The sequence below is a fragment of the Tachysurus vachellii genome, chromosome 24, assembly GCF_030014155.1.
Source record: "Tachysurus vachellii isolate PV-2020 chromosome 24, HZAU_Pvac_v1, whole genome shotgun sequence".
Taxonomy (NCBI): Eukaryota; Metazoa; Chordata; class Actinopteri; order Siluriformes; family Bagridae; genus Tachysurus; species Tachysurus vachellii.
The window spans coordinates 14,491,096-14,505,460 of NC_083483.1; the positions used below are offsets into that span (position 1 = coordinate 14,491,096).

A 14,365-nucleotide genomic window follows, 5' to 3' on the forward strand; every position below is an offset into this window, starting at 1 on the left:
GCGGCGCCCGGGGAGCAGTTGGGGGGGTTCTGTGCCTTGCTCAAGGGCACCTCAGTCGTGGTATTGCCGGCCTGAGACTCGAACCCACAACCTTAGGGTTAGGAGTCAAACTCACTAACCATTAGGCAACATGGAGCAGCCACGTGGATTTGCCATCACTCGCTGAACCAGGAGGAACTCTGAGGTTTGGAGACCATTGGAGTTTTTGGAGTTTTCTTCTCAGAAGTTCGGGAATTACGAGTTCCGACTTCTAATCCGACGCGGCCTTGGTTTTTCGACTACAAATGAAAGCGGGTGACGTTTTCAACCTTTAGAATTATTAGTTTTTATTAAAAAATAATCAAGTAAAGACAATATCAAGTATTGTTCATATTCTGTAGAGGTGCAACATGACCACTACTTAAAAAAAAACAACAAACAAATAAAAAACAGCATAGATGTAATGTAATTTGTGGCATTCCTGCACATTTTAAACGAACAAAAGTTGCAATATTTTGTTGAGAAAATGCCGTTTGACAGACAGACACACACACACACACACACACACACGCACAGTAGCATCTACAGGAGTTCATGGTGAGAAGCTTCTCAGAGTGACGTCACTCTCAAACGACCCTGCGATGCCCTGACCGTCTGCCCCGAACATGTTTACTTACCTCGGAGAATCAGTAAAGATGTTCAGAACAGTGGTCCTTCATTTTAGAATCTTTTAGTGTTTTATCTGCTCTGATTAAATGAATAAACTTGTCTACTAAGAGATGGATGATCACCCCGGCAGAGGAATAATGAGAAAACGTGCAGATCTGGAATTCATCTTACAACAAACTACTGGTGTAGACTGAATAACAAAGTGTGTTAATATATAAATAACTGAATCTGAGAAGAACTCTGTGTGTGTGTGTGTGTGTGTGTGAGAGTGAGAGAGAGAGAGAGACAGAGAGAGGGGGGGGAGAGAAAAAGAGAGGGGGAGAGAGAGGGACAGAGAGAGAGAGAGAGAGAGAGGGAGAGAGAGAAAAAGAGAGAGAGGGAGGGAGAGAAAGAGAGAGAGAGAGGGAAAAAGAGAGGGAGAGAGAGGGAAAAAGAGAGAGAAAAAGAGGGAGAGAGAGAGAGAGAGAGGGAGAGAGAGAGAGAGAGAGAGAGAGAGAGAGGGAGGGAGAGAGAGAGAGGGAGGGAGGGAGAGAGAGAGAGAGAGAGAGGGAGAGAGAGAAAAAGAGAGAGAGGGAGGGAGAGAAAGAGAGAGAGAGAGGGAAAAAGAGAGGGAGAGAGAGGGAAAAAGAGAGAGAAAAAGAGGGAGAGAGAGAGAGAGAGAGGGAGGGAGGGAGAGAGAGAGAGAGGGAGGGAGAGAGAGAGAGAGAGAGGGAGGGAGAGAGAGATGGGAAAACAACTTTACAAAAGACTGAATGATGTAAACCCGAGATTTGAGCCGTTAACACAGACACCTCTCTGGGTTAAAGCACCGTCTGGAGAGAGACGACACGCCTCGTGGCAGAGGGTCCATGAGATAAACTCGTCCCTGATCGACACCGACGCGAAGTAAGAAGTTAAATTAGTTGAAATATGCACACTGAAGGATCGATCACATAAAGAACAACATAAAAAAAAGACGTATAAAAGACTGTGCATTCGAGATGCTTTGTTCGTTTCAGCAGAGTCTGAAAAGTTTTAGAGCAGCAGCAGCTTGTACGTATTAACACTGGACTCACAGTCGAGGCTTTCGAGCCACATCTGAATATCATGTGTGGACTGAAGAAAAAAAAAGAAACATCTTTCCACCTGTGTGTGTGTGTGTGTGTGTGATGGTTTCTTCATTACAGGACGATCCACGTGGCTCTGTCGCTGTCAGCAAGTACTTGAAGTGAGGTACCTACAAACCAACAAACGCGACGTGTTAATCTTAAACACTGAAGCCAGAAACAGGAATAAAACATCGTTGTTTGACAAATTGTACACGATGATATAGACACAGAGTTTGTGTGGTGCTAAACTTGTAGCTAAAATCTTTTCTTTACTTGGTAGCTGCATTAATAACCGCATTTAAGTATCAAGTGATGAACACTGATAGTAAGATAGTAGATACAGAGTGAAATGTGATGTGTGTGTGTGTGTGTGAGAGAGAGAGAGAGAGAGAGACAGAGAGAGAGAGAGACAGACACACCTTTGTGCAGGGCTTCGTTGGTCATGCGGTTGATGTAGCGTGAGCTGCTCTCAGGGACAAGCCACCTCATGACTGTGTTTACACACGACTTCCTGTAAGAGCTCCACACACTCCCACTAAGTGAATCAGAAGAAAGAGAGAGAGAGAGAAAGAGAGAGAAAGAGAGGGAGAGAGAGAGAAAGAGGGAGAGAGAGAGAGAGAGAGGGGGAGAGAGAGAGAGAGAGAGAGAGAGAAAGAGAGAGAATGGAAGGAAAACCAGGGAATCCAGTCAAATATTTGCTTTCAATAAAGGTTGCGGTGATCACAAAGTGTCCAGTCAGAGTGGGCGGAGCTAACCCGGACTAAAGTAATTCACACCAATCACAGGGCTTATTCGATAGGACGTAGAGGTTGTGCTCGCTTTAATATTTAGCCCCACCCAAGAAGATTAAATTACAGACGTTTAACACATAGTTTCATCACAACCGCGTACCTGGTTTGACCTTTGACCTCTGTGAGGTCACCGACACCTACGGTGCAGCAGGCACCTGTGTTTAGATCCCAGCTGACCTGCAGGCTGGAGTGATACGACTTAGGCCTGCCGACACACACACACACACACACGTCCATATCCAAGCTTTAAACATGTTGACATCTGTTATATGTGTGTGTGTGTGTGTGTGTATACCTGCTGTGCTCCTCCTCACAGTTGGAGAAGGCCAGCAGCAGAAGTCCAATGTTTATCACTACTATATTTGTCTCCGGGCAAACCTGTCGTCATGGAAACAGAACTCAACAACACACGGTGCCAACAGTTGTCATGGTAATAGCATGCATGAAAATGAAAAAACAGAACTTAATGTGTGGAGTGATTACGGTTAGGTAGCACAGGCAAAAAAACTAGCGTGCACACATGCGCACACACACACGCGCGCACGCACGCACGCACACACACACGCATGCACACACACACGCATGCACACACACATGCACGCACACACACACGCATGCACACACACACGCATGCACACACACGCATGCACACACACACACGCATGCACACACACACGCATGCACACACACACGCATGCACACACACACACGCATGCACACACACACACGCATGCACACACACACACGCATGCACACACACACACGCATGCACACACACACACGCATGCACACACACACACGCATGCACACACACACACACGCATGCACACACACACACACGCATGCACACACACACACACGCATGCACACACACACACACACGCATGCACACACACACACGCATGCACACACACACACACACGCATGCACACACACACACACGCATGCACACACACACACACACGCATGCACACACACACGCATGCACACACACATGCATGCACACACACACACACACATGCACACGCATGCGCACACACACACACCTACCTCAAGGATTACAACGTCATAGTCGCTGAAGGAGCAGAACTGGGAGGCCCACTCTGCATCGTTTCTGATCACCTCGTTAATCAGATACTCAAAGTCCAGGGTCAGCTGCTCCACACACACACACTGAGAGTAAAACGCACAAACACAGATTACTCTACGGGCGCCGTGGCGTGATCTACAATCAAAACTTCATTAATTACGCGATACACCGGACAGCTGGGGGAAAACGTGCTATAATCACAACGGCACAACAATTTCAACGACTTAAATTAAGACCTACGGAGTCGTGTGTAATCAGCTGTATCCCCTGCTTTCTGTTCCGTTTTAAAATGATCACAAATAATGATTTAATCGCCCAGAACCTTCAAAAATATTTAAGGTCTCTCGGGATTTTAAACCTGGATAAAAGACACAGATACACACCGGTCCCGTGTACTGTCCTGTCACCAGCTGCAGGTTTCGTCCCTTCAGGTCTGAGACGGTGAACGGCAGCTGAACTTTATCCTCTTCTTCTCCTGAGACACAGAGACGACTGCTTTTATTTTTGGTTTCATTACATTTGCATAAAACTGTAGACTATAATGAAAGTGACAGATTCTATTGTGTAACAAACGATAATTCTGACTAATGATGACGTATTTTGTGTGTGTGTCTTACCGCTGTCCTGCTCTGTCCTCCCAGGCTGCTGTAGCCTGTACCTGAGCCGCGTGTAGTTCACGTATCCCGGTTCTGATGTGGACGATGACGGCGCGGCGTGCGGCGAAAGCGAGCACAAAGAGGACGTGGACACCGGGGACATGACCGTGTTACAAGATACGCTGTCCTCCGGCTCAGTGGTTGAGGAGGTGCTCCCTTTCCCGTGTGGAGTAGACGGTCCCTCTGCGTCCTCCCTTCTTTCTTCTGCCCTTTTTTGTTCTGAGTCTGTGGTGGACGTGTGTGAGGTTTTTGCCTCTTGGGCCTCACTGTCCTTCCTTCGCCGCTCGCCGTCTGCATCCGCGCCTGCTTGAGCTCGGCGGAAGAGGTCAGCCGCGAACTCCCGCGCTCGCACGGCGGCCTGAGATCGACCGGGAGAGAGCGGCGTCATGTGGAGATTGGTTGGTCTGCGGTCAGGTGACCCATAAGAGGAGGAAGAGGAAGATGATGATGAGGTGGTGGAGGGGCTGGGAGGATGTTGAGAGGAGGAAGCGGAGGTCTCTCGTTTTCGGTACAGGATTTGATTATTCTGACCATCCCCCTGCTGCTGCTCTCCACCTGATGGGAGTGGAAAGACGAATCATAACAAAATATTAAATATTAATCGTGTATTAATATTCAAGTTAGACATTTTAAAATGTTTCCATTTTACTGTATGACACAATGTCATATTGTGTCATATTTGTATTATATATTTGCTGAAACAAGCAGAGAGAGAGAGAGAGAGAGAGAGAGAGAGAGAGAGAGAGAGAGAGAGAGAGAGAGAGAGAGAGAGAGAGAGAGAGAGAGAGAGAGAGAGAGAGAGAGAGAGAGAGAGAGAGAGAGAGAGAGAGAGAGAGAGAGAGAGAGAGAGAGAGAGAGAGAGAGAGAGAGAGAGAGAGAGAGAGAGAGAGAGAGAGAGAGAGAGAGAGAGAGAGAGAGAGAGAGAGAGAGAGAGAGAGAGAGAGAGAGAGAGAGAGAGAGAGAGAGAGAGAGAGAGAGAGAGAGAGAGAGAGAGAGAGAGAGAGAGAGAGAGAGAGAGAGAGAGAGAGAGAGAGAGAGAGAGAGAGAGAGAGAGAGAGAGAGAGAGAAAGAGAGAGAGAGAGAGAGAGAGAGAGAGAGAGAGAGAGAGAGAGAGAGAGAGAGAGAGAGAGAGAGAGAGAGAGAGAGAGAGAGAGAGAGAGAGAGAGAGAGAGAGAGAGAGAGAGAGAGAGAGAGAGAGAGAGAGAGGAAGCTGACCAGAGCAGAGCGAGATGGCGCAGGCCACCAGTGAGTAGCTGGTGTTGAGGAGGATGACCTGATCCTTCTTCAGTTGCAGAGCTGGCTGAAAGGTGGGGAACGGATAAACCACCTGATAACGAGCGTTCAGGACGTAGCCGTGCTCCAGACACTCCCCTCCTACACACAGGCACACACAAGGCTGGCGTTATACTAGAAAATATGTTATATATATTACAGTAGGCATGAATCAGAATGAAATAGTGTTGTGTGTGTGTGCACACATGTACCTGTGCGTATTGTGGATGTAGTGGGTACAGGGCAACACTGTTGGCACCGTTGTGCAGGAGGCATGGAGGCAATAGTGATGTAAATGTCTCTGTTATTTTCGTCACTCATCATCATGTTCAACAGAGCCGTGCTGCTGCGAGTACTGACACACACACACACACACACAATGTACACAGATGAGCAAACAAACACAGATGATATAAAAACCGCATAAACGTTCTGTAAATACTGTGACCTTAGCAGGCAAGTAAAGGAGGCGTGGCCCCTGTGTGTGTCAGTCACAGTGAAGGAGGCGTGGCCTCTGTGTGTGTCAGTCACAGTGAAGGAGGCGTGGCCTCTGTGTGTGTCAGTCACAGTGAAGGAGGCGTGGCCTCTGTGTGTGTGTCAGTCACCGTGAAGGAGGCGTGGCCTCTGTGTGTGTCAGTCACAGTGAAGGAGGCGTGGCCTCTGTGTGTGTCAGTCACCGTGAAGGAGGAGTGGCCTCTGTGTGTGTCAGTCACAGTGAAGGAGGCGTGGCCTCTGTGTGTGTCAGTCACAGTGAAGGAGGCGTGGCCTCTGTGTGTGTCAGTCACCGTGAAGGAGGCGTGGCCTCTGTGTGTGTCAGTCACCGTGAAGGAGGCGTGGCCTCTGTGTGTGTCAGTCACTGTGAAGGAGGCGTGGCCTCTGTGTGTGTCAGTCACCGTGAAGGAGGCGTGGCCTCTGTGTGTGTCAGTCACCGTGAAGGAGGCGTGGCCTCTGTGTGTGTCAGTCACCGTGAAGGAGGCGTGGCCTCTGTGTGTGTGTGTCAGTCGTGAACTCACTTGAAGCCGAAGATGACAATTTTTGAGTGATCATTGTGCCACTCACAGACGGTCAGGTACAACTCACTGTATATGTCTTCACCCGCAAACAAGCGCACATGGTGCACCTGAGAATGAGACGCAGAAATAGCTTAATTACATTCAGAGACAGGAAGCACTGGCAAAGGATTTCACCGGAAATAACAGACAATAGTCAGTGTAACTTGACCGGCTTCCCGGCCACAAGACACAAAATGACCCCACTATGCTTGTCTGAGGCAGTAAGTTACCTGTTTAAGGCGACTGTGCAGGTTGAACTCCCACCAGTACAGATGGTAGGTGTAGAAAGAGAAATCGTCGTCCTCACCACAGTCGCTCGTGTAGGACAACACATAACGCCCGCACTTTGTAAATCCCAAGAAGATGTGACTGAAACAAAGCAGATTGAGGAACATATCAGTGACTGAGCCCAAATACAAAACGTTCTCATAACCAACAATAGGGATATACACAGACTTTTAACTGCAAAGATCAGCTCTGCCTCTGTAATTCATCAGCCAAAACTTATACTGATACTGTGTGTACATCAGGCTTATTTTTTTGTTGCCAGTCTCCACACTAAAGTCTGTCGATTTCATAAGTATCGGCACCCTTTAAATTCATTTAAGGTTGCCGTCAAAGTAAAATTACTGTTTTACAATTTGACATCATCTAAAATCTTTTTATGACAAAGAAAAACTTGTGTGTGATTTGTAAATATCAACAGTCTCCACACCCTTGAGAGATCTTTTTTGTTTTTCAAGGAAACACACACACACTTGATAGCATCCACGGAACCGAAGGCTATGGATCAAACATCACACAAGGATCTGAATCAAGTATCATACCAAAGTCAGACAAAATATTAACTCAGTTTCCTGCCAACTTGCTGGAGTGCCAGGAAAACCTGAAAAGTGTTAAGATGATGTAATGCACTAACTCATGGTGAGATAGTCAGCTGCTGATTTGTACCCTCCAGCAAAATCACTGGTTGGTATTTCAGCTACGAGACATGACGTTCTGTCCTCGGGATTTATGTAAAACATATCATCCGAGTCAGGTTAAGATCGATTTTCTCTTTTTTAATTTTTAACAAAGAAGAGATTGAGTATATTAAAGCAGGAGTTGCATTACGGTCCTGAGACGTCAAGATGGCGCCGCGGATGGCGGCCTCGGCACTACTCTCAACAGTTATGGAGGCCTTCAAGTTTCAATTAAGGAAGTACGGTCAGCCACAGGAGCTGTTGATGCTGTTCTACACTGTAGTCATTGAATCTGTCCTGTGCAAATACATCCATCACCATCTGTTTTGGAGCAGCAACTCACAAATAATTGGTGCCCCCCTGCCCACCCCCCAGGACTTGAATGACACAAGAGCCAGAAACCGGGCAGGAAAAATCACTACTGACCCTTCGCACCCTGGACACAACCTCTTTCAGCTCCTCCCTTCTCTCAGGCGCTACAGAACTTTGCTTACTAAAACTGCCAGACACAGGAACAGTTTCTTTCCCCAGACAATCACCATGATTAACATCTCACCATAATTATATTCACTGCTTCTTATCTATAAGTGCCACATTATCAGGACTGTCAGTCATCACATCATCTGTATATTACACACTACTGCTGCTGTATATTGTATAAAAAGCATAATATTGCACAATATTGTTATTTGCACGCCCACACTTTATGTACATAACCGATCAGTCATATATTCTATATTCATATGTAATACTCATTCTGTTTATATTGTATCTCACCATCTGCATTGTTTTGTATAGTTTGTATAGTATAGTGTTATTTATGTCTGTATTGTATAGTATAGTGTTATTTATGTCTGTACTTTTGAGAGTCACAACAGCTGGAACCAAATTCCTTGTGTGTGTCAACATCAACACACTTAACCAATAAACTTGATTCTGATTCTGAGGTGGAGTTTACGTTGCTCGCTTGTCAGAGATTTTGGCATATCGTCAACAATCCGTGGACACTAAATACACCACCGGGTTAAAACTGTTGACCTGTAAGCAGAAGGTGAGATCTGGAATAGTTTGCATTCTCGTTACAGCATTACGTCTCGTCATAAACACGCCGTGCTACTGACTCGTTCAGCCTTGTATGCCCAGTGACAAAGTGTTAACATAACACTCTTTAACACTCACCCGGCCCGGAGAAACTCCTCGCTCACTATAGTCTTTAAGGGAACACACACTCGGGGTGGCAGCTTACGAAACAGTCTCTGAGACAGCTGACCTGAGATCTACAGAAAGACAGATGAGCCAAAAGATGTCATAAAAGGATCATCATTTTGTTTTTGACCCTAAAACTAAAGCAAGACATGTTAATAACAGGACAGATCAATTAAAAACACCCTTAGTGATCAATATCTAGTAAATGATACACACCTGATGCACCACAATATATGAAAAGGCTCATTAGTTAGTTACAAACATTATAAACATATTGCTCTATGAACCAAAACCTGCTTATTACAATACACATCCAAAGCACACGCTTAGCTTATCTTAGCTTATCTTTCTAATATCATCATCATCGTCATCATCATATCACAGATTATTTTAGTTTGTAGCTCATAGATTTCTGAGCTAATCTCTTGTTTAGATAGGAAGCTAAGTAGCATAGCAGTAATGATTGTTGTTGCTAGCTTAGATTTGCTAGCTTAAAACTGTAGCTTATCATAAAAGCACCAGGTTATGGCTAAACAAAATAAAAAACATTTATATTTTTATATAAAAACGTATAAAGTTGTAAATCAAGTGTATTATTTTAATTACTAGAAAAAGATACACAAAGGTGTGTGTGTTTTTTTTTTTTAATCCGGCGCTATAGGCTACAATATATGCGCATGTGTTCCAAATTGCTACCCGCTCCTTACAGTCGTGCACTACGTTAGATTAGTGGCTGACGCACCGTCACACACTATCTAGTGCACTACATTTCAGGCGGGTATGCAATTTGGGACACGACCATTAGCTAGGTTTAGCTTCCTTAACGTCCTTAGTGCAAGTTTAAACGCTGCGGTTTTTAGCTCTGACAGTTTACACGCTTAGAAAAGAGGTCGCTTTAATAACCTTCCCGCGAGCGAGGAGCTTGACAACGTGGTCTTTGTGTTTTCGCTGCTGTTTTTGTTTGTTTCCGTTGTCTTCTTTTTCCGATTTCGAGCTGGGCGCCATTTTTTCCTTTAGCGGAAAAAAATCCACAGACGCGCCTACGGTCCATCCCACCTCGTACAACGATTGGTTAAAGGAATTGGTATGCTTCTCACTGATTGGTCTGTACGAGCGTCAATCAAAGATTCGTGCTTTACTTATTGGTTGTTTCAGAGCTTTTCGTGGGTGGACTCGAGTGTATGAGTGTGAATAAAAGTCCTGGCTATGACATGAATTATATATATAAAAAATATATATTAAATAAATAAATAAATAATATACAAATATTATAATCTATTTATTTTTTTGCATTCTCATCTTGTCTCTTAAAACAGCTAATACAGGGATTATTATTATATTAATACAGTAAATCATTCTGTAATTCATTCTCCATCTCTCAAGTACTATTTAAATATGTTTATATATATATATATATATATATATATATATATATATATATATATATATATATATATATATATATATATATAAATGTGTGTGTGTGTGTGTGTGTGTGTGTGTGTATGTATTTAACCAAGAGCACCTTAAAAACCACAACAAATTCCTCTGTCCATGGTGCTGAGTGAGGGGGAGGGCAGGTGTGTTTCTTTTCTCCTGAATTCTATTATCATCTCTACAGTTTTGATCATGTTCATCTCCAGGTTGTTGTGACTGCACCAGACCACCACCTGCCCGACCTCTTGTGTGTATGCAGACTCGTCTCCGTCCTGGACGAGACCGACGTCTGTAGCGTCACCTGCAGATTTCAGGAGCTTGACAGAGTGGTTGTCATTTGTGTAGAGAGAGAAAAGCAGTGGGGAGAGAACACAGCCCTGAGGAACTCCAGTGCTGGTGGTGTGGGTGTTGGATGTGAGTTTTCCCAGCCTCACTTACTGCTGCCTGTCTGTCAGGAAGCTGGTTTACATGATGTTTTTGCACACTTTTTGCTTTCAGTAATTTGCTGTTTTGCACAATCCTTTACATTATCTCAGAGACACTCTGTTACACTCTGTTAATTCTAGTATTACTGCACAATATTGTTTGAACATACAGTATTTACACTGGTCGGCGCTGTTTCTGTCTATTGTCTTTTGTGTATTGTCTTGTAATTTCTGTCTTGTTTGTCTTGTCCTGCACTGTTTGCACCAGGTTGCACAGTTGCACTTTATGTATCTAGGACTTACTTACTAAGTCCTTAGCCCGGACTTTGTTTTATGTAGCACCACAATCCTGGAGAAACGTCGTCTCATTTCACTGTGTACTGCAACAGCTATATATGGTTGACATGACAATAAAAAGCCCTTATCCAGAGCGACATACGTTTTATCTCATTTTTATACAACTGAGCAATTGAGGGTTAAGGGCCTTGCTCAGGGGCCCAGCAGTGGCAGCTTGGTGGACGTAGGAATCAAACTCACAACCTTCCAATTGGTAGGTTGTGAGTTCGATTCCTATGTTGACTGACACTGACAACAAACAAATCACAATCTAATTCACGTAATATAAGTATTTTTTAAAACGGCATGAATTGTCATTTCATTCAAAAGATATGCGTTTATATTTCCTAGTTTAAAAACGATTAATTATAGACCGTGTCTTTGGTGTCCTCTAGTGGAAGTAAGAGATATATAAATATAAACGCTGTCTCTGTCTTTTCCCACATACAGAACGCATGAAGCAGGAAACATGGCGTTGGCAGCCAGAGCCCTGTTTAGGAGTTTCCTCACCAGGAATCTCGGATTAAACTCAAGAAATATGAAAGGAGGCTCATTAATCCGAAACGCGGTGACATCAACGTCTGGAGCCATCCTTCCAAAACCAGATATAGTATGTTGTCTTTCTAATGTTTACTAAAACTGTACACTATAACTAGGTTTAACAACGGGGACGTCCCCAGATTACCGTGTAAATACACGAGAGCCAATGAAAATGGAGGATTAGTTTGACTGACATGTCATGCGACCAATCAACGATTAATAAAATTAAAAAATGTTTCGTACAGTAGGACGGGGCAAACAAAAACGTATTACAGGATTTGTTGATTTAATTTTATATATATATATATATATATATATATATATATAAACTACTTTTACTACTTGTTACTACTTTTACTACTAAAATGTTTGTTAGGGTATATATATATATATATATATATATATATATATATATATATATATATATATATATATATATATATATATATATATTATTATATATATAATTTATAATAATATATATATTGCCCCGTATATATATATATATATATATATATATATATATATATATATATATATATACACACACACCCTAACAAACATTTTAGTAGTAAAAGTAGTAGCAAGTAGTAAAAGTAGTGTTTATATATATATATATATACCCTAACAAACATTTAAAAGTAGTAAAAGTAGTTTATATATATATATATATATATATATATATATATATATATATATATATATATATATATATATATATATACACCCTAACAAACATTTAAAAGTAGTAAAAGTAGTTTATATATATATATATATATATATATATATATATATATATATATATATATATATATATATACACCCTAACAAACATTTAAAAGTAGTAAAAGTAGTTTTAATGATTGTTTAAAGTTTAAACGGGTGTAAATATTTTGTCGTAACCACGGAAGCATACGAGCCAATGAGACTCGAGGAATCGTTTGACGGACGCTTTTTCGGACCAATCAACGCGTGTTGTGTTTGACTCAAGTCGTTGAATGCGGAAGTGAATTGTGTACTTTGGCAACGTGAACATTTTGGCATGTCAGGAAACTTTCTGTACATGAAACTGTGCCTTTTTTTGTTCCCCCAAAGTAATTCATCTTAGACACGACAAAGACTTAGACAAAACTCCAAAGAAACTAAAAAAAAATCTCCTATGAAGGCTTGTTATAAAGATGAAGGACAGTTTTGAGTGGTATCACTTTTAACAGACCTCCATATGTTGTGGTTTACAAGCTACACACAACACACACCCACATGACCAAGGCTGGAAAAAATGTGGCTTTGCTGATGTTACGCTGGTCGGGTGTGTCCGAGACAAGGGCACGGTCTGGGCTGGGAGCCTCTGTGAGAGTGACAGTCACTCATTTGGGTCTTTTGTCACATTTTCCCGCCACACATCGTATTTCTCACGCAGAAAAACCTTTTGACTATTTATCATATATTTAATAAGCCTCAGCACCCAAAATGTATCAGTCCGCACCGCTGTCTCTATGGAACCGGGCAGGAATCAAGCGCGTCTCCCCTGGAGCTCAATCAGAAAATAGCACTATTGTATCTGGGTAAGATTTAACATTCATTAGCGAGGGTATTTTCGATGGTCGGTTTGAACAAAAGCTCAACACGAAACAACTTGTCTCTGGACGGGCCATTGTCCTCAATCATGACCCTAAATATATCTGGGCTTGAGCTGAACTGTTTTATATGGGAGCAAGATTACAAATGATAAAGGAGTCCAAAAAGGCAACAAACACTTACAATAAACAACACCAGTCATAATCTCTCTCTGTCTCTCTCACACTCTCACACTCACTCTCACACTCACACTCACACTCACACACACACTTGCCCGTCTTCAAAACTTGAGAGCCCTGAAAATAAATGAACTGAAATAATATTCTTCTTTACTTCAAGCTCATTTGCAGTTGTTGCCCTTTTTGCAGACCCCGTTCGGTGTTGTACGCATGACTGTGGTGGTGTTCCCGTTCCTCTACGTAGGCACGCTCATCAGCAAGAGGTTTGCTGCTCTTCTAGAAGAGCACGACATTTTCGTTCCTGATGACGACGACGACTGAGTAACGACGGGCTTATGCGATCGAGCCGGTAAGTCCGCCGAGGTACGTGAATCTCTCTGACCCTCTCCGGCCGCCTTAAGGATGCGAAATGTTGTTTTCAGGGGTTTCATCTTTTCCATGGTTTTATTCGGTTTGAATCAAAACACATTTGTGTGATTGTTAGAAGAATTTTAGAGCTTTTTGTTTTTACAAACATCTTAAATGGTTCTGGAGTCCATATAGTAGTGAATGGTATTGATATGTCTATTATAAGTGCATTTTCTAGTGATCATCATTAAAATATATTTGACGTTTAATTATTTTGTGCTCATGTTTAAAAAATAAAAATGTCTTTTACAGGTTGACTGGGGACGCACACCGCTGCTCACACTGAAGATAACTCTAAGCAGGATCAATGCAATAAAGTGCCAGTTCATCAGCTACCATTTACACTCAAACCTTGCATTCAGTGCCTGACTCTAAAGTCTGATTTTGAAGATTTTTCTATCTAAAGTCTAATCACCGTAATATTTTTGCATGTACAGTTTTGTTTCATGTTGAATAAAGAACTTGACTATTGGTTGTATCGGTTTTCTTGTGTTTTTTAGTATTCACTCAAACATTGTACATATCGTTTATTCATTGTAAACACTCCAACAGCAAGGATGAAAAGAAAAACATGCATTGTCGTTTTTAGCTCTTTTTTTTTTTTTTTTTATCAGCCGTCAAATGGAGTTTAAGTCACACTGGATGTTCATGATGATCTACATTTGTGCATCTCTTGGGCAAAAGTATTAGGCTGCAT

At 42.6% G+C, this 14,365-nt stretch overlaps 2 protein-coding genes across 4 annotated transcripts; one reads left to right on the forward strand and one right to left on the reverse strand.

Annotated features, from left to right (window-relative positions):
* Positions 1-309: 309 nt before the first annotated feature.
* Positions 310-9,820, reverse strand: dcaf15 (DDB1 and CUL4 associated factor 15). 2 transcript variants are annotated; one of them, XM_060860654.1, is made up of 13 exons: positions 9,669-9,820; positions 8,739-8,836; positions 6,828-6,966; positions 6,559-6,665; positions 5,758-5,900; positions 5,489-5,647; positions 4,235-4,828; positions 4,001-4,092; positions 3,578-3,700; positions 2,823-2,905; positions 2,628-2,732; positions 2,156-2,271; positions 310-1,864 (listed from the first exon to the last, which is right to left on the reverse strand). In XM_060860654.1, the coding sequence occupies exons 1-13, from the start codon at positions 9,768-9,770 to the stop codon at positions 1,809-1,811; spliced, it is 1,917 nt and encodes a 638-aa protein (XP_060716637.1). In that variant the 5' UTR covers positions 9,771-9,820; the 3' UTR covers positions 310-1,808. The 2 variants fall into 2 exon arrangements, with proteins under 2 accessions (XP_060716637.1, XP_060716636.1); XM_060860653.1 differs by having other exon boundaries at positions 2,628-2,735.
* A 1,571-nt stretch (positions 9,821-11,391) lies between these two features.
* Positions 11,392-14,139, forward strand: smdt1b (single-pass membrane protein with aspartate-rich tail 1b). Of its 2 annotated transcripts, none has more exons than XM_060860196.1 (3): positions 11,392-11,573; positions 13,450-13,609; positions 13,921-14,139. In XM_060860196.1, exons 1-2 carry the CDS (start codon positions 11,433-11,435, stop codon positions 13,579-13,581), a joined length of 273 nt encoding a protein of 90 aa, XP_060716179.1. In that variant the 5' UTR covers positions 11,392-11,432; the 3' UTR covers positions 13,582-13,609; positions 13,921-14,139. The 2 variants fall into 2 exon arrangements, with proteins under 2 accessions (XP_060716179.1, XP_060716178.1); XM_060860195.1 differs by having other exon boundaries at positions 11,393-11,573; positions 13,450-13,623.
* Positions 14,140-14,365: the final 226 nt, after the last annotated feature.